Source organism: Mytilus edulis, chromosome 5, assembly GCF_963676685.1.
Source record: "Mytilus edulis chromosome 5, xbMytEdul2.2, whole genome shotgun sequence".
NCBI lineage: Eukaryota > Metazoa > Mollusca > Bivalvia > Mytilida > Mytilidae > Mytilus > Mytilus edulis.
Genome location: NC_092348.1, coordinates 77,013,047 through 77,036,634, shown reverse-complemented (window position 1 = coordinate 77,036,634; position 23,588 = coordinate 77,013,047). Strand labels below are relative to the sequence as shown.

Here is a 23,588-nt window from a genome sequence, read left to right as displayed (position 1 = left end):
ATTCTGATTTTTTAAATGCCCATTTAATTAGGTGTGTGAATTTTTTCTTAATGAGAATGTGAGGCAATGTGGTATACAGGGTAGAAAAATCAAAACTTTGAACAGATTCAAAATCACCAATATAAGCATGCAATTTATCAAGTACTTCCAACGAGTTCTTGACGCTCCAAAAGTAATTAATTCCATTATTTTCGAAGGCCTTATTTGAACAATTTATTATCAGGTTTTTAATTGTACCAAGTGTGCTGGTAAAAAGACAATTTAGTAGTGGAACAATGTTTGAAGACGAAATAAATCTATATTTGTAAGGTGTTTTGTGTAGCTTCGGAATCCAATACATAGTTGGGACTTTCATTGTATTTGGCTCTGCTTGTAAAGCTGTAGCTAAAAGTTTATGTTTGTTACAGATGTCGTTTTCTGAAAATGGAGTCAGTTGGAATGTTGGTGAATTGGTGATTTCTTTTTTCAGAACCTCAATGTAAAATTTACGTCAAACAATAATAATATTATTAGCAGCTTTATCGGCAGGGACAAAAACAAATTTCTTGGCTAGTTCTTTTAGTTTATGTTTGATACGAGATATAGGTTTATTGTGGTTATTGTTAATAGTAAAATGTTTTTTAAAATGTTGAAAACGTATATCAACTATCTTCATTACTGAATTAAATAAAGAGTCCAAAGATTTTTTGTCAGCTTTTTCCCGTTTTGTCCATTTCATACAGTAAGTATGGAGTGAGTCGTGGATGATATTACGACACTCATTCCAATTAATAATTGACGGGGGACGATATTTAGGTCCTTTACTGATGAATGATTATAACTCTGGGTCTTGAACGATGTTAAGATCTCCTGTTATAACATGGGCAATGGGTCCATAAATATATTCAGAGGTACTACAATTACATGAAGTAGGTGTAGTTTCACTGATATTAACATCTTTACATAATTGACTATAATTAAACACAAATTTCCGGGTAGATTTCTTGTAAATATAACAAATAAGAGGTAGCTCAGTATTGTCAAAATATCAAGGAATTTGTTCTTTAACAGAATGGTCGTTAAATATACCGGCAATAATTACAAAATCAAAACCTTTATTGACATAATTTATTTTAATAAAATGTTTTTTTATGATCTTCAGGGCGATTAATTTTGGGAAATAGTTTAGAATAACAATATGCCATAATAATTTGAACAATTTCATACTTAGGACTGCTATATGACATTGTGTTGCAATCCTCCAAAATTTTATTTAACTTATTAACCGTTAATGAACAGAGTTTTGTTAACAGATAATGTCTGCCGTTGTTTTTTGAAATAGAAATTAGGTCCGAAATATTGGTATGATTGGTCCGAAATTTTCTTTGATTGCGATTTGTTCTACGACCGTGAGAACGGGTTTTACGAACAGTTTTAGAAACTATATCTAAAATGTTAACGGAATCGGTTCTAGATATATTACCAATTCCCATGATATTATCATTAAGACCGAGAGGGAAGACTGTCTGTAATTTTTTAATCCAATTTTATTCAATTATTTTCCGTGATCGTACAAACTTTAAATGAGATTCACCAGGCTGCTTATTTACTACTTCTAAAGGTTGAACTGCTAAATATTTAAAAGGATGGTTGTGCTTCATGAGGTGTTGGTAAATGATACTTTTGAATTTATTGGGTCTTTTAAAACGATACAGATGATCTTGAGTGCGTTTGGATAAATATCGTCCAGTTTCTTCTACGTACTGAATACCACATCCCGGTTTTCATGTGAGTAAATAATTATACTGTTTGTTTTTCAAGTTATATCAGTTTCAAAATTCAAAGAAAATGTGCGACCATTAAACGTGGACATTACAGTATTGTTGGTGAAAAGACGGGGAAATGTACGTAATTTTTTGGCATGACACTTATCGATTGAAGGGTAACCAAGATTTTTATTGTTAAAAATGTTAGCGATGGTAGTATTTTTAGATAACCGATTTTGAAGATTGAGACGTGTAGTTACCCTTTGAACAAGTTTATTATTTAATATTTTTCCATTTCTAAGCTTCATAATTGTTTTTTGTTAGTGAATAATATAATAAAGGAGCAAAGACTGGCGTCCAGAATATGAACCAGCATACAATAATTCCAGTTATGTAAAATTGATAAATCTGTTCGGCTAGAAATGTCAAACGCTATCAGTATTAATTACCGAAGAAGATAGGGTATATCAGGGTAGGACTGATGGCTGACTAAATAGTAGAATGGGGCTGAATATTGAAATACTACCTTTTGATAAATATTCCTAAAGTAATGAACTAGAGCAGTTCTCGCTCGGACACACACTCCATAATCTAGTTTATTATAAGAGCATAAACCTGAAGCACGGGGAGGCACTCTACTGCCTCCACACGGCACTAAAGACAAACTCTGAAAAAAATAAAATTGAGAATGGAAATGGGGAATGTGCCAAAGAGACAACAACCCGACCATAGAAAAAAAACAACAGCAGAAGGTCACCAACAGGTCCTCAATGTAGCGAGAAATTCCCGCACCCGGAGGCGTCCTTCAGCTGGCCCCTAAACAAATATATACTAGTTCAGTGATAATGAACGCCATACTAATTTCCAAAATGTACACAAGAAACTAAAATTAAAATAATACAAGACTAACAAAGGCCAGAGGCTCCTGACTTGGGACAGGCGCAAAAATGCGGCGGGGTTAAACATGTATAGATTTGATTTTATATGTCCAGCTTCAGAAACAACATGACAATTAAATCGCAAGACATAAGTAATAGTATACTATTTCAGCCAACCTTTCATAGAGGCTTAAGAAGTGCGAACAATATTAATTTAAGTAATAAAACATATAAAGAAATATTAATTATACTATTAAATGTACTTAGTTTATATTTCTTTTTTAAATCTAAAGTCATTTTAAATTTGAAAGTTTAATGTACCGGTATCTCTTTTTATCTCTTTCTTATATTAGATAATTTTCCCCCTTTTGTGACCATAGAACATGAAGATTAATTCAAAACTAGTGTATGTATTGTGAACAATCAAAAACATTTATTAATTAAATATCCAAATTGTATACAATTTTCAACCTATTGATTTAAAATAATTAAAGGAAAACAAGAATGTGTCCCAAGTACACGGATGCCCTATCCGCACTATCATTTTCCATGTTTAGTGGACTGTGAAAAGGGGATAAAATCTCTAATTTGGCATTAAAATAAGAAAGATCACATCATAGGGAACATGTTTACCAAGTTTCAATTTGATTTGACTTCAACTTCATCAAAAACTACTTTGACCAAAAACTTTAACCAGGGACAAACGGACGAACGGACGGACAGACGAACGGACGCACAGACCAGAAAACGTAATGCCCATAAATGGGGCATACAAATAAATTAAGGGACAATAACTCTTGGACTAGTAAACATATGATCATATGAGGAATTACCTAGTATTGTCTTAATAACAGAGCATGTTGATAGTTAAAATATCAATGTCTCTTTATCTTTTCTACTTTTCCAAAAAGAAATTATTGTCTTTTTAAGCAATTGAGGTAAACATGATTTTGACTTTGATGCAGCTTTTTCACCTATAAATTAAATCCCTTAATTTGACAGCAAAACTTTAAACTATCAAACAATCTGGTATTCTTTAAGATCAATATATAGATAAGATGGCCGTAGAGTTTTATTAAAATCCAAGTACATTTGGAAACGTTACACCATTTTTTAAAGATGACAATCTGAATTTAGCCTAAACTGAAAGTTTGAGCTTTTTTCACCCATTACCACAATCCATATAAATGACAGAAATGCACAAAAACTACCAAACAACCAGTCATTCTGTAAGATCAATACATAAATGAGATAGCAGTAGAATTATATGAAAATCTTATTTTACCTATTTACTAAATCCATAAAAATGAAAGCAATAAACCAAAAGTACTAAACAACCTGGAACTCTGTAAGCTCAATATATAAATGAGATATCTGTAGAGTTTTATAAAAATCAAAGTTGATTTGAAAAACTTATAAAAAAAAATTTAAGATGACTATCTGGATTCAGTCTAATCTGAAAATTTTAGGTTTGTTTTTGTTATAATCCTGGTACCTTTGTAATTGTTTGGCTTTATAAATATTTTGATATGAGCGTCACTGATGAGTCTTATGTAGACGAAACGCGCGTCTGGCGTACTAAATTATAATCCTGGTACCTTTGATAACTATTTACACCACTGGGTCGATGCCACTGCTGGTGGACGTCTCGTCCCCGAGGGTATCACCAGCCCAGTAGTCAACACTTCGGTGTTGACACGAATATCAATAATGTGGTCATTTTCTTTTTATAAATTTCCTGTTAACAATAGTTTAAATTTTTCGAAAAACTAAGGATTTTCTTATCCAGGCATAGATTTCCTTAGCCGTATTTGGCACAACTTTTTGGAATTTTGAATCCTCAATGCTCTTCAACTTTGTAATTGTTTGGCTTAAAAAATATTTTGATATGAGCGTCAATGATGAGTCTTATGTAGACGAAACGCGCGTCTGGCGTACTAAATTATAATCCTGGTACCTTTGATAACTATTTACACCACTGGGTCGATGCCACTGTTGGTGGACGTTTCGTCCCCGAGGGTATCACCAGCCCAGTAGTCAACACTTCGGTGTTGACATGAATATCAATAATGTGGTCATTTTCTTTTTATAAATTTCCTGTTAACAAAAGTTTAAATTTTTCGAAAAACTAAGGATTTTCTTATTCCAGGCATAGATTTCCTTAGTCGTATTTGGCACAACTTTTTGGAATTTTGAATCCTCAATGCTCTTCAACTTTGTAATTGTTTGGCTTTATAAATATTTTGATATGAGCGTCACTGATGAGTCTTATGTAGACGAAACGCGCGTCTGGCGTATTAAATTATAATCCTGGTACCTTTGATAACTATTTACCTTTTAACTAGATCCATATAATAGACAGCAATAAACCAAAGTACTAAACAACCTGGCATTTTGTAAGATAAATATATAAATGAGATAGCTGGATAGTTATATAAAAATCAAAGTTGATTTGAAAAAGTTATAAAAAAAGTGGAAGATGACTATCTGGATTGAGTCTAAACTTAACATTTTAGCTACCCCTATTAACTAGATCCATAAGAATGACAGCAATACACCAACCTATCAAAACAACCTGGCATTCTGTAAGATCAATATATAAGTGAGTTAGCTGTAGAGTTTTATGAAAAACAGAGTTGATTTGAAAATGTTATAATTTTTTTTTTAAATGACTACTAGTATCTGGATTTAGCCCAAACTGAAAACTACATGTATTGTTGAGACCATGTCAATTATGTTTTGTGTGTCTGCAGAAGAAATTTCCTACACACCGCTAAAATTGATAGCAAAATTTTCCTATGAAATATTCCTATAAATAATCCACTATACATATTAAAAAAAGTTCTCGCCCATCCAAATATTTCCACAAAAAAGTGCTTGCCCCGCCCCATTTTGCACCGGCCCATCCATCGGATAAATATTGAACGGTCCCTTATGGTCATTTAAAGACGACTACATTTCACTAAAATTAAAATGCTTTCTCTATAAAACTTTTCAATATAAAGTCATTTGTGTAACGTCATATGAAATGAATTTCATGAAATTTTAATGCTATCAAAATTATTGGAGAAGCATTTTTATATATTACTAGAACACACTCGTGATATCGCGGGTCCGTGACTTAATTAAAGTATATAACTATGCGCAAGCCTTATTTTAGTATTGTCATCTGATAAAGCCATGCCGATTATAAGATTCACAGTTTGCTCTGCTTTCAAATCTTTCTGTTTAACCCGTCAAACTGGAATTATTAGTAATATTAATTATTTTGAAAACAAAAGGTCTTGGAATGGAGTATTTTTTAATCAACAGCATTGTCCTATATTAGTTATAAATAAAGTTGAATTCTTTGAATCGCTATTTTACGTCATGCCCGCTAACAAAGTGAAAACTGTACCTCTACGCCTTAATTTTAGTCCAGATTTTTAGTATTCGTATTGTTATCTTAGAAAGTCTTACTGATTAAAATACTACAATAGGTAACAATTTGACAATTTAGTAGTGACAACCATGTGATTATGACCCGTGTATATAACATATTAATCCTGAATACACCGTTTAGTGGTGCGCCTGTCAGATGCGGAACGTACAGATAAGGTAATATGTAACAGGTGAATATACTACTGGTATCGGTATCAGACGCCACCCGGAACTTCTTAATTATTGGCAATAATAATTACGTGGAAAACAAAAGGGCCTGGAGTGCTGTAATTTTTAATCTACACCTTTGTACTATATCAGTTGTATATAAAATTGAATTCTCTGATTCGTCGTTTTTACGTGATGACGGCTGACAAATTGGACCTCGTTATTTTAGTATTATAGATATTAATCCTGAATACACCGTTTGGTGGTGCGCCTGTCAGATGCGGAACGTACAGATAAGGTAATATGTAACAGGTAAATATACTACTGGTATCGGTATCGGACTCGACCCGGAACTTCTTAATTATTGGCAATATTAATTACGTGGAAAACAAAACGGCCTGGAGTGGTTTTATTTATAATCTACACCTTTGTACTATATCAGTTATATATAAAGTTGAATTCTCTAATTCGTCGTTGTTACGTGATGACGGCTGACAAATTGGACCTCGTTATTTTAGTATTACAGATACTAAGTCTTGCATTCAATTATGTATCTCATTCAGTGGTTATTGATCGCAATGCTAATTAAGTTTCATGTATGTTGACGGAGTTAACCGGATCGTGACATTGATGAACAATAAAAGCAGAGCACATAAAAAGCGTAATAGTATCAGATAAGTGAATTGAAAGAGCCAAGACTTTTTTAATTTTCCATGCGTTCCCATTTTTATATTTAATTATTCCTTAACAGTTAATATTTTAATCTGTTATTTCCATTAACATTCAAGATCGCGTGTGTTTACATTCTTTCATCATCGTTTCCCCTCGCATTTACGCTGTGCCATGGCCGAAGTTATAACGAGAGACGTCGTATTTAGGGTCACTGTATACAGGAAAATATAGACTAATTAGTGTCTGGGAAGTCAATAATTTAATATTGGAAAAATTGTATGAAGATTGTGATACCATAAAGGATTTTCTTTTCAAAGCCGCACGTTCACTTCTTATAAGAGAATCTTAGCCATTGAAGTATAAAACCATGTTATACTTTTAAAATTTTGAAGTTTCATATGATTTTAAGGTTATGAAAACTCGTACGGTATAAATTAAGTACACACTTCATCCAAGCAACAAAAACGCCAATATTTCGACCAACGACGTTCTAGTTTCGGTAAAATGGATTGATATTTTAGCAAAAACAAAAAACAATAGATACTTATTTTGTTTCATTTCTAGACATCTAACTTGGGTTGTACTCATTTAATATAAACCTTCACAAATAAAGGAAAAAATCCAGCCACTCAATGGTCTTCAAATTTTGCATTTTTCGGCCTTTTAAAAAAATTTATTTGCAGTTCCTTGATGAGTCTATTGTAGACAAAACGCACGTCTGAAGTACGAAAATGTAATAATGATATCTATGATTTGTTTGTTCAAAACACAGGAGGTAGGATTAAACAGTCATCGATTTATGTTGATCAGAAAAAAGAACCAAAGACAAATTAAAACTTAGAAATTGAACGTTGCTATAATTATCATAGTTCTTTACACTGTGTTCAACATTATTTTTAAATAAGACTATTTTATGAAGTGGTATTTCTTTTTATGTTGGCCTTGTCATTGGATGCAAATACTCATCAAAGTTAAAGGCGTCAAATTAATGTAATCAAAAACGCAAATTGTCGCGTAATATACAAAAATATAAAATATAAGAACTGAAGTGCATTGATGACCCCAAGTTACGAAAGATTTTGCCAAGTACAGCTATCGTTAGAAGCATTTGTTTCTTGGGTATTATAATACACACTAATGCCAGTATTATTACACGCAAGTTTTGATAATTAATTACGTACAAGTCAAATAATTTCTTTCAAAGTAATTAAAAAACAAATCATTTTCACATACTTATACATACATATGGATTTCTAATGTTGTAATGTTTGCAATTTTTGTCCATTATTAAAAAAATGTATAATCAAACGATAGAATAATAACACGATCAAAAATCGAACTACTTCGAATTCGTTTTTGAGATATAAATATGGATTAATAATAGAATCCTGTGATGTTGTGAATATGAACCGTAGCGGACGTTATATGACGTTATATGGAGATATGGATGTTGCATTGACAATTTATAGCCAGTGTTTTTGTGGAGGAACAAGAACAGGTAACTCATAGAATCTAATATTTCTAAGGTAATGTAACACCATTGCGTTTAACATTTTATGCAATTTGTTTGCCATTTCTGTAATACGGACGAGTTCAGGAACATTATACACATCATATGATACAACCATCATAATAAAAATCAATCGGAAGTAGTGGAGTTTAGGGATTTTGGGAACAGTCGTGCAGCTGCGATTCAAAATATCAGCTAAATAAAAAGTCTTGAAAAGTCTTGAAAATTTTTACACAATTCAGTGAAAAATCAAAAGCCCTAGATATATTTCTTAGTTTTCCCAATCTCTATTTCAAATATCTGAATACGATTCAAATGAAGAAAAAAAAATGTCAATAGTATTATCGAATTGAAAGAAAAATACTGAGTGATTGACATTTTACCGTGGTAAAATTTCAACCTATTGAGATATTTCGGTAATAACAAAAATGGAACAATTCAAGCGTTACATTTTTTGTACACCTTGAGTTGATGATGTTGGTTTTATAACATGTTTGAGACATACCCTCACGTACTGTTAAACAATTTCTGGAAATATTTATTAGGTCCTTAATAATGAAGATAAAATAATTTTATGAATACTTTTGTACTTAACTGAACAATACAAAACATACTAAGAGACCATGTGGTCACTGGTAAAAACGTCATATTATTGAGGTGCGCCTAGTACAGTGAATATGATCATGTAATCGTGTGTTTGTTATGACGAACAATGCGAACATGTAAACATTCTGATTTTTTTGTCAAGAAACTGTGAACATGTATTCAAACTAATTGACTTTGTTTAAAGCTTATGCTAGTATTTTTTAAGAGAATTATATAATCAATAATTTGAAACAGAATAATGTCTGCGTATTTAAAAACTCGTTTGCCAACCATAATACAATATAAAAAAAAAACACGATCTGTTTGTTACATCACACATTCGTTATACTGCGGATTCATTTATTTTTGTGGTTATCAATTTTGAACTTTGTGGATTGAGGAAAACTTGCAATATCTTGGAAATTCAGTTTCGTGGTTTTGCCGAAGTTTACAGACATTCTTTTAGAAAATTTGTAATTCATTGGACATTCGAATTCGTGCTTCCCGGTCTCTGCGTTTTGTTAGAAACTGGAGAAGCGGTATATCCCTTGAATGATCAATTCTGTCCGTTTGTGTTATGTGTAAACGTCACAAAAGAGAAAAACTGTAAGTAATTGTCAAAATCAAATCTCAATATAAGTAAACTGGGTCAAAATTGTCAGTCACTCTTTTTTAAGGCTGTTACCCTGAACTGACGATTTTAACCCTTTTTCAATTTGTGTTAGTAACTATAGAAGATAAAGGTAAAATGTAATTAGATTTTTTTTATCAGCAACATCAGATCTTCAAGTTACTGGAAATGAATCCCACTTTTTTTGATAAATTTAAATGTGTCTTAACACCTTGAAGTCTATTGCAGATAGGCAGAAATCTTAAATTGCGAAATGCATTTATAACCTGAGACACATGTTACATAATTACTGCATTTTCTTATAAGATGTATTATCAGCCTTAGATCCGATGCTGTAAAAAATGTAATGAAAATTGTGACTAGCCATCATGTTTTCATTCAGGATAATGGGATACCCAATTAAACATAGGCTTGTTGCATGTCTATCCAGAACATACTGAAACAAAACACTACGTCTAGTTAGTATGACATATTTATTAGAATAACAATGGAATTAGTGTGTTGGGTATCAGCATAAGGATACTCCGCATTCAATAGCAACTTTTTGTTTAATTAATTCAAAAAGATAAATTAGATGTATTTCATCGGCACTTAATATCCCCCACAACGTATTTGATTACCAATTTTTAAAATGTACTAATATTAAATACCACACGAAAAGATCCGTATTGATTATCATAAAATGTTATTTAAACTGATTGTTATAAGGTTAGAATAAAATTTGGCTCAATACAGGTTCTTTTTTATTTATATTTTAACTGAGATTCTTGTGTATTTCTTTCCCACACACAGTATGCGGAGTTTGATTGACACAGATGACAAAAAGTTTTTACCGAAATGTAAAGAAGAGATAATTACACCCCCCAAAAAAGGTACAATGGAGAATGGATGCATATTCATGTAAGTAGTATACATATTATACATGTATTGTCATGTATTGTCAATATCAAAGGAATATCAAAGGAATAAGTAACCACAAAGATACAAGAAATAGATATGGAATATATGTTGAAAATGCCTACATACTCATACATGGTGATATGCAAAACATAATGCTTGACATTTACATCCGTATGTCAGTATATTATAAAAGGTAGTAACAGGTATATAACAGTTTTTAAAATGGCAAACCAAACAAAACAACCCAAAATGATATGATGGGGTTACTATATATCTTGAACTTTAAATATGTATCAATACAGCATACTGTGAACCAACTAATTTTCGTGACCGATTTATTTTTCCCGATTTTCGCGAGTAGAAAAAATTGCGCAAATATGTAAAACTTGGATTTTCCTTATCTTGTCATATGAAGTATTTGAAAATCGAAAAAATCGAAAAAATTAAATCGCCGCGAAGTTGGATAGAAAGTGCTTAGCGCAAAAAAAGTACTCGGGTAAAATAAGTTTGTTCAATTTTTAAAACTGTTATAATGTAAGAATTATTCATTACAAAAGGAAAGATAGCTCAATACTTTGTTGTAACAACAAGATGTGTTCTTTATATACATAAGCTAACTGATCAAATAATTTACAACCCCCAGCATTTATTTTTTACTTATGTGTGTAAAATAGATTACAAAGATGTAAGATATTGAAAAGTTACATAAAGAAATTAAAAAAAAAGTATACAATACAAGTGGCATGTCCATGCGTTGTTATTTTCTCTGACAAACGTTTGATGTGTGGAATTATCTAAGAGGAGCTTTTAGATCAAATGGGGGACACATGGTTTCAATTTGACCTGAAGCATGCAGCAATCAATAGTTTAATGTTTTTTCGTCATTGAAATTCATGATTTGCAACCATGAATCATTTGACAACATATTTTGATTGATTGATTGATTGATTGTTGGTTGCTTTACGCCGCATTAGCACAAAAAGGATATATCGCGACGAACAACATATTTTGAAAAAATGTACATTTTTTTCAAATGTATCAGTGTATCTTTCAATCTTGAAATCTCCAAAATCGAATATCTGCATCATTGTGAAAACGTTTTGGAAAATTACTTGCAATAACATTTATTTGATCCACCATTTATTTATATTTTACATTTTGCTGATAATTTATGATTTTAAAATGTTTAAATTTGATTAAGAATTCACCATTCAAATGAATCCAGTCACTGTTTCGAATGGCTCGAATAGTTAGCTAAAGCAGCATGTCATGAAGTACACTTCATTGTTGAAACAAACTGTGCTTTGCCTTTTGAAACTGAGATGCGAAAATTGTAGATGATGATTGGGTTTTTAAAATGGAAAACAAGTAAACGAATGAGTTAATGTGATGATGGATATTCTTAATTTGAATATCTAACCACTTTATCCAGTTTTTATTTTCAGTGCATTACTTACATTAACTTACTATTGGAAAATTATTTTTTCAGGGTATTTGTAGCCTTAATTGGATCAGGAGGAGTACTTATGTCATATTGGTGGACTAAAGATTATACATACACAACATATGTAATAAAAGATGACAATACTGATAAACGTGAAGAAATGACTACTGATAAAAATGTAGACATGACTACTGATAAACGTGTAGACATGACTACTGATAAACGTGAAGACATTGGTAACATGAGACAAGAACTCCTACAGTGTAAAACCAGGATAACACAGATAAAGCAAGATTTTACTCGTTTACAGACCAATTTCACTGAAACACAAGAAAAGGTCGAACATTTGACGAAAGTTATTACTGACTCAATTAAAAAAGCTAGAGATGATTTTCTCCATTTAAAAAGGGACATGAAGATCTTGAATGGGATGCAAGAAATCCATGATCACAGATATATAACATATTCTGGTAAGAACTAGTTTTGCACTGAATTTCTAAATTTATTAATTATACGATTATGATTTAAATAATTTGCCATTGTGATAATTTTTTATAATCTCACATGAAAAATAACTCGTTTATTTTCACTCTCGAGACTCTCCGCGCCTTTTACTTTTTATTTTTTTCACAGACAATGATACAAACACAATGCAAAAGCACAACTGTATATAATAAGTGATTTGCAAAAGAGCGACATCCGTTTCCTTTTGTAGTGCTTCACCACTTGGTCGAAGCTACTGCTGGTGGAGAACATTTGAATAAAAAACCTTGCTTCTATCTCTTGCCTGTGACATAAATGGATGGCAAAATAATGGACAACAGTGTAGCGAAGAAAGGTATCTTCGACAGATAAATTGTACATTAAGTGTAATAAAAGGTCTTGGATTTGAAATGTGTAGAAAAGTTCTTCAAGCAAAACAAAAACAGTTAAAAGTTTGGGGTATGGAATCAAGTCAATGCTTCAGATGATTCGACTGATTCAAACATTGATAACTTTATAAACATGATTTATTAGGAACCATGTTCCTCTGCCTAATTTGTTAAATTTAACTCTAACTCTTATTTGGGATGCGTGGTGGCAAAGAGTATTGAGATCTTAACTTTGAAGATATTTGTATTTAAGTAGACTCCCAAGGTGAGGAATATCTCTGTCACTGAACGTCAAACAAAAACTAGACAATAAAATGATCTTAACAACATGAAACAAATGAAACGAAAAGCCTGGACTCATCTAAATAAAAACCGTTTCTGTCAATTCATTTAGCATTTTTCTTAGTAAAAGACCAACAAAGATGACTCACCACCTGTTTTCCTTGTCATAAATCATGTTATCAATAGGTTATATTATCATGCATGGTTTAAATCACCAATGGGAATTAACACTATTTATAGCATAACTTCAAAAATGGTGAATCCGTGTACAACAATCACAGTTGAAAAGAAGCTAACAAATCATAGTACCCGCAAACATCTTATTCAAAGACTACAAGCCAAATGTGTTAAAATGCCCAAATTATGCAAATAAATGGCCATAAAACCAACTGTTATTCGAGATTAAATGAGTGCCAACAAATGCATATATCTGATGTCCTGAATGATACTTCTTGAAAAAACTCTATGCTGGCCAGCAATGCATACAGCATATCATGACAATGCCATTGTAACACCAATTACTGTTTCAAGCATAGTATCACACACATCTTGTAGTCGAACAATTGCACTAGTGTCTACTCAGATGATCTACGATCATAGAATGTCATCTTACTTCCAAGTGAGAAACTACAGCCATGGTGGAACATTCAACTTTTTCAGTTACACTGGAAATGAGAAAAGACAGCATGAAACTGTTTTTCTTCCAGAACAAGCAGCATAGAAGAAATTCAAAAGAATTCTTCCCTTAACCTTGAGTTATTCTTCCTCTGATTAATGGTTGACATTCTGTTTATGACTAGCTTATTTATCTACAGATAAAAATTTAATACATGTATTTTACATCAATTTGAACAAAAACAAATTGTGCATTTAGAAAATAGTGTTTTTAATCATTTTCATAACTGCGTGGACAATCGCAATAAGTTATGTTGGTAATAATACTGAATTATTTACCTGTAACTTATTTGTCATTGGCTATCGATTCTACGATCACTTAGTCGGTCAAAGGCCTTCCAGTGGGAATTTAAATAACATAAAAGAGTAAAGTACATGCAGGTGCAAGAGAAAAAAAAAAGATAGTTGAAATATTCAACATTTAAAACAACACACAAGGATTATTAGTCCTCTGCTAGTGATTCTTATTATAAGATTTAGGCGTTTATAACCTTTGGCGAACCCACAGTTTAAATGTCTATATCACGAACGATATGACAAGTTGGGCGTTTTAAATGAACTTTCACCTTATCTAACACAGTCAATTGATATCATGAACGCACAAAGAAATGGTCTTGTCCACCCTGTAATGAACATGATTTTAATTTCATTTATGCTTTTGGCATATAAATGTAAAATATAAAATATACATATTTGTATTTTTAATTCCCTTTGAATATGAACAACATAAAAATTTAGATTTTTTACTTTTAGTAATAGCATGTCCAATACATGTAAACTGACAATGTACAATGCATATTTATCATAAGTCTTAGAGCGAATTATCAATTTTATGCTGATTTGGGAAACTTGACTCAGTGTAAATAAAAACACCATTTTTGGTGAATTAATAATGAAACCCAATTTTCTTCTTATTTGAAATAAAAGAAATAACAGATTTATAGGCTAAATTTTTGCTAGACGTATTTCTCATTGTATCAATCTGATGAGTTTAGACTTTTTCAACTGATTTTTATATATAGTTCGTTCTTATGTTGTACTGTTACACAACTGTCCCAAGTTAGGTGAGGGTTGGAATCCCGTTTACATGTTTAAACACGCCACATTCTGTATGTATGTGCCTGTCCCAAGTCAGGAGCCAGTAATTCAGTGGTTGTCGTTTATTGATGTGTTACATATTTGTTTTTCGTTCATTTTTTGTACAGAAATAAGGCCGTTAGTTTACTCGTTTGAATTGTTTTACATTTATCATTTCGGGGCCTTTTTTATAGCTGACTATGCGGTATGGGCTTTGCTCATTGTTGAAGGCCGTACGGTGACCTATAGTTGTTAATTTCTGTGTCATTTTGTCTCTTGTCGAGAATTGTCTCATTGGCAATCATACCACATTTTTGTTATATATATATAAATGTCAATTTCAAGGCAGTAATCATAGAAGACAAAAATAACTAGTAGACATTTATAGGGCAACATATATACATTTACATGTATGACCTTCATAAAAAATTATAAAAATACTCAAATTCAGCTGAATAAAAGTTCGTACGTGTAATAACCTGGAAGTTTTTAAGTCAAAAAGAGAAGATTGTGCCAAAAGTATTGAATTTTATAACTTCATTTTAACTGAAACTTCATTTTACCATAGTGCCTGAGTTAACGTCTAATAAATTACGAGGCTTAAAGCTATTATTAAAGACTTGAAATAGTCCAGCCACTGAAGAGATTCCTAAATGAGGACAGGCACATGAAGAAAATGTTCATGTTACCCAGGTTTTTTATTTATAGCTACAATAGCACAGTTTCAAATTAGTTCCTGCTTATTTACGACGAGAACATATTAATAATTTATACAATAGGTTGGATCTGAAAGGCAGGCTGACTGTAATGACAAGTGGGATTTGGCCTTCCACTGGGTGCTGAAGATAAGTTAGACAGGAGTAGAAATGTCGCCTTGCAACAAGCCTTAAAAATGTATTCAATAAGTTTCTCTATTATAAAGAAATAATATGTCGTCATTCTACCTATGCTGCGTAATGTAAAAAAATGTACATCCTGTATCAACAAAACGTAGAACTCTCTCTCTATTGGGTTCTATTGCTATTAATCCATGTTTTGTATTACAGAAACAGCCTATCTTCTACTGGTGGGTTTGATCCTAGAGACATTGATAATTTTTCTGATTGTTTATAAGTATTTTCCATGGAGAAATGGTAACCATGGTAGTCAGGGTTAAATATTACAGAAAAATTTATGCTTATTGAGTCATGGAAGGTTGATTTTTTTCTTCACATGACTGCCAAATGTTGTAAAGGATTAATCATAGACCACCAGGATATTTCTGATCATTATGCAGCAATCAGCCATGGTGAAGACAGCACAAACTCGGACAATCCCGGAAACATAACAATATAGTTATATATACAAACGGCTAGGATAGTGGTAATGCAAGCTGTTATTTGCTATTCTCTCAAGTGTAACAATATAAGTTCCGTTTTAGACGAGCTACTTGTCATGTCTTTTTATATTGTATTCCTGTTATGATATAATCTGTTGTGTATGCTGTTGTCATTACATATATACTTAAGCGTTTCTTGTTTATGGTTTAATTTGTAATTTATTATTTTCGTCTGAAAAGCCAATAGCAATTTGGAAGTTAGAGATAATATAGATATCAACAACAATAACAACAACCACAAAACATTTTGAAGTGTAAAGAGAGGTATATACTGTGTCTGTATGTATAACTGTCTGTGTGCTCTTGATACAAAATATGATTTTCTTACCCCCACGTCAATTTACTATCAAATACGCTTCCAATTACTTTTTTAATCGATTCTATTTTACCCTAATTATAACAATTAACTTTTTAAAATAACACCGAATCACATTTTTACTTTTTTACCATATGTAGCTTGCTAATTTTTCAGCCTCTTAAACAATTTTATTTGATAATATAACGTTGAAAAAAATCAGAATTAGAACCCAGCATTTAAGACATAAAATAATATTCTTACTCTTCAAATATCTTCTCTTGAGAAATACCGTATAGCGGTTTTTTTCGCGGGTGTAAAATTTCGCGATTTTCATTAAATAGGGTATACGAAATATTTTGACGGTTATTATTTTAGCGGATTCAAAACTTTTATCAATACCTTATCATGTACACGTTTAAAATGGCGGAATTTATTTTGGCGTTTTTGTTCTATCCGTTAAAATAAGCGAAAATTTACACCCCGCGAAAAAAAACCGTTTACGGCAGCTTTGATGGTGGGTTATTTATAAACGTGAAAGCTGGTTTTACTGTATAGTCTGTGTTTAATTTTGAAATTATTAGTACTTTTGATGTTTAGTCTGTTTTTTGTGGTATCCAATTGACGTGGCCCTGTACTTATACATCGGTTTTTTTTAGCGACAAACCGAAAACAATTTTTTTCTTTCAATTTTAGCATAACATATAGTGGGAGCTGAGGGTGAAACAAACAATTTATTTTTCTCAGGGTCCAAAACAAATTATTTCCACTCATAAGGGATCCATGTTGTTATCGAGGGTCAACACAATCATTCGACTTAAAAAATGTATAATACAGCCCAAACACACTTGCAAAACTTTTTTTCTTTCAATTTTAGCATTACATATAGTGGGAGCTGAGGGTGAAACAAACAATTTATTTTTCTCAGGGTCCAAAACAAATTATTTTTTTCACCAAAACCTGGAAACAAATTTTTTTTTCCAAAAAAAAACATAGCCCCCCCCCCCCCCCAGAAAATCAAATGGTTGCTGCCTAAGATAATAACAGAATGTTGACTGCTGTTCCCCTATTTTTGACATTTTTACCCTATTATGTTTTTTTTTTCTGCACATAGTTTTGTCAATATAATGGAATTGTATGTGACTATTTACAAGTTAGAGGTTTAGCTACCTATAAAACCAGGTTTAATCCACCATTTTCTACATAAGAAAATGCCTGTACCAAGTCAGGAACATGAGGAATATGACAGTTGTTATCCATTCGTTTGATAAGTTTGAGCTTTTGATTTTGCCATTTGATTTAGGACTTTCCTTTTTGAATTTTCAGTTCAGTATTTTTGTGATTTTACTTTTTATTGTACTTAATCGTATTGTTGCACACGAAACGAAAGAAGATGAAACAATTTTTGTAATATATATACATACATTTAAATGTAGCCAAGCCTACGGAAATGTCAGTCAAACAAACTTGAGTAGATCCACTCATAAGGGATCCATGTTGTTATCGAGGGTCAACACAATCATTCGACTTAAAAAATGTATAATACAGCCCAAACACACTTGCAAAACTTAAGAAAATTGATCTGCATCAATGAATCGATTGCGTACATGATTGGGAACTTGATTAGTGCATGGCTTATAAATATATTTTGTTACGCCAAAGATTTTAACACCGGTCACGAAGATGCTACCGTCTCCTGAAAAACTCAACCGACGGTCACACGCTTCATTCGCTAGTTTGAGATTCCGTCACCCGATGTTTTAGGATCAGACTTGAAATTAAACATTTCCTTTATCGTGCCACTATCTGGTGTCAATTTAGGTGATCAAGACCATATGAGTATTTGGACCGTACGCGTACGGTCCAAATACTCATATGGTCTGGAACATAGACATACAGAAACTCTCGTTTTGGAAATATTATTTCTGTTTACTAAGGAATGTTAACATAAAATAGCCTGAACACTGTCTTATTATATTTTGCTACAAGAAATATCTTCATTAAACAAAAAATCGCGAAATCCATTTGCGCCAGAAATGTGTTCTTTTGCCAATGCTACGTTTGCGTCGCTAGAAAATGCATAGTATCAAAAGTGTCAAAAATAAAGAATACTATCACGCAAATTAAAACTAAAATTTCTTTTCTCCTCCTTTATCAAGGCTTGGGACCAGCACTCTACACTTAAGAGATTGAAATCATTTACATTTCAAAACATAAACTATGATATTCAGACAACATAGTTATAGTAAAGGCTGCGATTTGTAATTTTTCTAAATCAACATGCATAGAAGTATAATTCATTCAGACCTGCTATATTAAGCAAAATACCAAGCTAAACGCGCGTTCCTTTACAATATGTTGGTATCTAATTGTGTAACTTTTAATTTTGTCATTTTTTTACCTATCTGTTTTTCTTTGCAATAGTTTTCAGAAGCCACAAGTCAATTGATATCAAAACTGGCTAGGCTTGGGCTCTTATTTGCGCCTGAGGTTAAATTCTGTAAATTGATTTTTTATTGTATATTTTGGAGATATCAAATGAAGGTTTAAATTTTCTAATTGTGTGACAATATTTAAGGTTTTATTCGAAATAATTTTATTTTTGCGTCAAATGGAACCACATTTGAATTCACAAGATTAATATATTTACAAACACATGTAGTAGAATGCCAATAGAATCATACAAAATGTTATGTTATGTTATGTTATGATTCCAATTTCAGTGAATGCAAAATTGTAAATTGAGAGATTAAGACTCCCTGGAGCTTTCGGTTTTAATCAATGCGCTAAAATGTCCTCTGAATATAAAAAGGTCTCTTTGTCACAAATACTGATTTTATTTTCCCTGTATAATGTTAACAAATTAGTGCTATTATCCCTCATATTAAGGAGTGGTTCATTTGTTTAACTAAAAACTCGGTCGCGAAAAAGCATTGTTATTTTAAGACATTTTAAACGAAAATAAAATGATTATTTTTATCTGTTCTATAGTTCTTTATCGACTGACAGCGAATGCATAAATATCACTCGTCTCGTTCGTCCATTGGCCGTCCGTGTCACACTTTCACATAATATCTACAACGCCTGAAAAACGTTTTGAAAAATTTCAACCAAACTTGCACAGATTCTACTACAGGAAATAAAGTTGTGCGCATTCTTTTTTTAAAATTTTCGATTTGTTTAGTTTTCCTTTCCAACAGGTGGATTTTGACCGTTTCTGATTCATTGTATCACTATATAAATTCATTTCCTCTTGAAAACGACGTAATTGAATTCACCCAAACTTCACGGGCACGAATAGCAGAAAAAGCAATAACGACACAAAGAACATATAGTAAATACTCTGCAACTGTAGATTCGATTATCATTATACCCCACCTACGATAGTAGAGGGGCATTATGTTTTCTGGTCTGTGCGTCCGTTCGTTCGTCCGTCTGTCCCGCTTCAGGTTAAAGTTTTTGGTCAAGGTAGTTTTTGATGAAGTTGAAGTCCATCGACTTCAAACTTAGTATACATGTTCCCTATGGTATGATCTTTTTAATTCTAATGCCAAATTAGAGGATTTACCCCAATTTCACGGTCCACTGAACATAGAAAATGATAGTGCGAGTGGGGCATTCGTGTACTGGGGACACATTCTTGTTTATTTCATCTTTTTGTAAATCAATAATGTTTTGTACTTCGAATGCAATAGTTTGAGGAACATTATGTTTGATAATTGCAAATAGTTATAAAACAACCATTTGACTTAGGAAATGCAGTGGACAAGATAAGGGAAAAACATCAACACCGTTGATATTTCGTAGCATCAAAACATTGATCTATTAAAATTAAGGAGATCCGGAAAGTTAAAAATATATATTCGTATTGTTTTTTTTTCAATTAAAAAACATTTATTTCACATTTATTAAATTTCACATTCAACCAAAAACTGCATTCTTGCAATGCTCTACACAAAATGCGTTACTTATAAAGATGGAACGATATCTTCATCGTCATTTGATTTTTTGTCCTCTGCGCCATCACCTGGTTTTCTGTCATCTGTTGTGGTATTCCGTCTATCCAAGATACGATTTCTAGCCAGTAACAGAAGCACAGGTATCATTAAGCTCGATATTGCACCAAAAATTATTGTGATCAGATTGTTGATATCTAAAATAAATAAAATAATTCAAATTAACTTCTTTGTTATTCGTAGATTTCTCGTTTCTTTCTTAGCAATCTAATAATTGTTTTTCTAAATCGTTTTTTTTTTATCATAAATTTGGCTGTAAGTTTTTTCTAGTTTAAATTACTTTGTGAATTTGGCATTAGTTCATATAGGAAACAACACGGTATAGGTTTTTCAAAGTCTCATTGGGGGCCGTACGGTGGCCCATAATTGCTTGCTAGCACTTTATTTCAACTCTGTTGGATATTTGTTTCATTGGCAATCATTTCACATTTTTATTATTTTCATATCTTTATATGTAGTCGTTGGTCATTCTTTTGGAAGAATAACATTGACTTCGAGCGGAAATAATCACGTGACTATAGCGACATAGGTAATAAGAATTACCTAAAGTACTATCAGAATCTTCTTCTGACTTATTTTCTGTTAAAAATATCATACAATGATTATCTGGACCGCAATTAATCATCTCGTGGATTCTGAAGTTAGTCGGCCGCCTCTGATTAAGTTCCCTGTGTCCTTAAAAAAAATAGTCAAGTTAGCAACGATAATTATAATAGAATAAAGCAAGAATCTTAAACATGAGAGTAATTGGTACAGGTACCATTCAAGATGATGCAAAATGCACAAAAGATAAATATAAATACACGTCAAGAAAAAATAATCAACAAGAATGTGTCCCCAGTACACGAATGCCCCACTCGCACTATCATTTTCTATGTTCAGTGGACCGTGAAATTGGGGTAAACCCTCTAATTTGGCATTAAAATTAAAAAGATCATATCATAAGGAACATGTATACTAAGTTTGAAGTCGATTGGACTTCAACTTCATCAAAAACTACCTTGACCAAAAACTTTAACCTGAAGCGGGACAGACGGACGGACGAACGAACGGACGCACAGACCAGAAAACATAATGCCCCTCTACTATCGTAGGTGGGGCATAAAAATTGGTAAACATTGATTGGTAAATAGCTATATATATAAAGATAGATCACTGATATAAAAAAAAATCATTACAAAAACTAATCCTTCAATTTCTTAAAATATAACAATTTAATCTCACACATAATCTATTCAGAACCTTCTAAATGTGAGGCAGTTAACTGCATTTACGATAATTCTTGGTAATATTTATTGTCTCCAATCATTTTCTTATACATCGAGTAACTCTTATGTTCCCGTTATAAATACGTTAACCGTTTGCAAATACACTATACTAAATAAATGTTTTAATTCTACACGATTGAGAAACTTCAGCACTACCGTCTCATTATAAAATGTATCCATCTTAAACAAATTAACTCTAAAACAGGATACCCGTCTTCGTTTGACAAACTTAAGATGAAGCAGTCTTCAATAATAATTTTTCGTGATTATTCAAAAAGAATTGACAGGTCGTATTTATTCCTGGCTCAAAAAGATAAGCCTAAACAACAGCGATGTTATTGCTGTTTGTCATCTCAAAGTCACTTGTCTCATGATAAAAAAAAAAACAATTTAGACAAACCTGCTTGTATTGTGCGTACCCTGACGTTCGGGCTCTCTTTAAACGTGTTATTAAAGATGTGCATGGTTATATTTAGCCTGAAAGGAAAGTTTGAACACAGAATCAATGGAAGTCTGGCTTTCGACCAATTACAATCAAAAGGTACTTCCTCTAGTATCTGTAATAGAGAGAGATCAAATCTACATTAACGAATTAAGTAGGTATTGAAAAAGAAAATAATTGTATGTCTTAATCTTAACAGGTTGATTGTAAAAATCAAAAATCTGTAATTAACTTTGTTGTGTGTGCAAGACAACAAGATACAATTATACAATGTAGATATGAAAAATCAACAGTTACAGCTTTTTTATACATCCAAACTTATCTTGTCTCAACCAGGGATATAACATATGGTACATAGATATAGGAAGATGTGGTGTGAGTGCCAATGAGACAACTCTCCATCCAAATAACAATTTAAAAAAGTAAACCATTATAGGTCAATGTACGGCCTTCAACACGGAGCCTTGGCTCACACCGAACAACAAGCTATAAAGGGCTCCAAAATTACTAGTGTAAAACCATTCAAACGGAAAAACCAACGGTCTAATCTATATAAAAAAAAACCAGAAACATACATGTACAAGAACAATCTTAAAAAGCATTAATTTTTATTCATAGAGACGGCAAAAATTCTGGTAAGATCAAACAAAGCTTTGGTGCTTCTTTTTGTAATTAATTGACGTGAAAATGGTTACAGAAGCACCGTTTATATGAAGCATGTGCACCATTCTAAAATGTGTGCACTGTTTATAACTTTTGTTTTTTTGAATTCTTAAAACATTGTAAGTTCAAGATAAGTCCTATTTAAGTGGACAGGTTCATTGTTTAGCCTAATATCTTAAAACCCTCCGCATATCCGATCACAATTTAGAAAAAGAACAAATATCATGATTATACAAAAAACTGTTATTCATGTTATTCATCTACATTTCCCTAAATCAAGTGATACAATACAGTCTCCCTACCTAAATACTTACCGCGGATTCAAACAATGTTTCATTGTTGTTCACCAATAGTTTCTGCTTTTCGAACGTAATTGTATTATTGCCCTCTGTATCACATGGTACGAATAGATCCATGACCTCATAGCACAAATGTGAATATTTTTGTGAGTTGTTTTCCTCTTTGTATCCGGTCAATACTATAGAACATGGTGGATGTAAGGGGTAATCATCTGATGTAATGGCAAAGGACTTGTTTTCTAAAACTCCATAATGTTGATAACATTTGTGTCCATACTGTCTTCCCAGTATCACTGAAAAGATAACAAATCAATAAATAGGTTAGATGGGTTTAGAAAATTATTGCCAAAACATTCAATGAATAGCGA

At 32.1% G+C, this 23,588-nt stretch overlaps 2 protein-coding genes across 2 annotated transcripts; one reads left to right on the top strand and one right to left on the bottom strand.

Moving 5' to 3' along the window:
- The first annotated feature begins 10,392 nt into the window (after window positions 1-10,392).
- Window positions 10,393-17,175, top strand: LOC139522526 (uncharacterized). Its single transcript, XM_071316007.1, has 3 exons — window positions 10,393-10,509; window positions 11,999-12,423; window positions 15,906-17,175. The coding sequence occupies exons 1-3, from the start codon at window positions 10,403-10,405 to the stop codon at window positions 16,013-16,015; spliced, it is 642 nt and encodes a 213-aa protein (XP_071172108.1). The 5' UTR covers window positions 10,393-10,402; the 3' UTR covers window positions 16,016-17,175.
- Window positions 17,176-20,486: 3,311 nt separating this feature from the next.
- LOC139522525 (uncharacterized) lies at window positions 20,487-22,367 on the bottom strand. The gene is made up of 3 exons (XM_071316006.1): window positions 22,217-22,367; window positions 21,092-21,223; window positions 20,487-20,685 (listed from the first exon to the last, which is right to left on the bottom strand). Exons 1-3 carry the CDS (start codon window positions 22,278-22,280, stop codon window positions 20,501-20,503), a joined length of 381 nt encoding a protein of 126 aa, XP_071172107.1. The 5' UTR covers window positions 22,281-22,367; the 3' UTR covers window positions 20,487-20,500.
- Window positions 22,368-23,588: the final 1,221 nt, after the last annotated feature.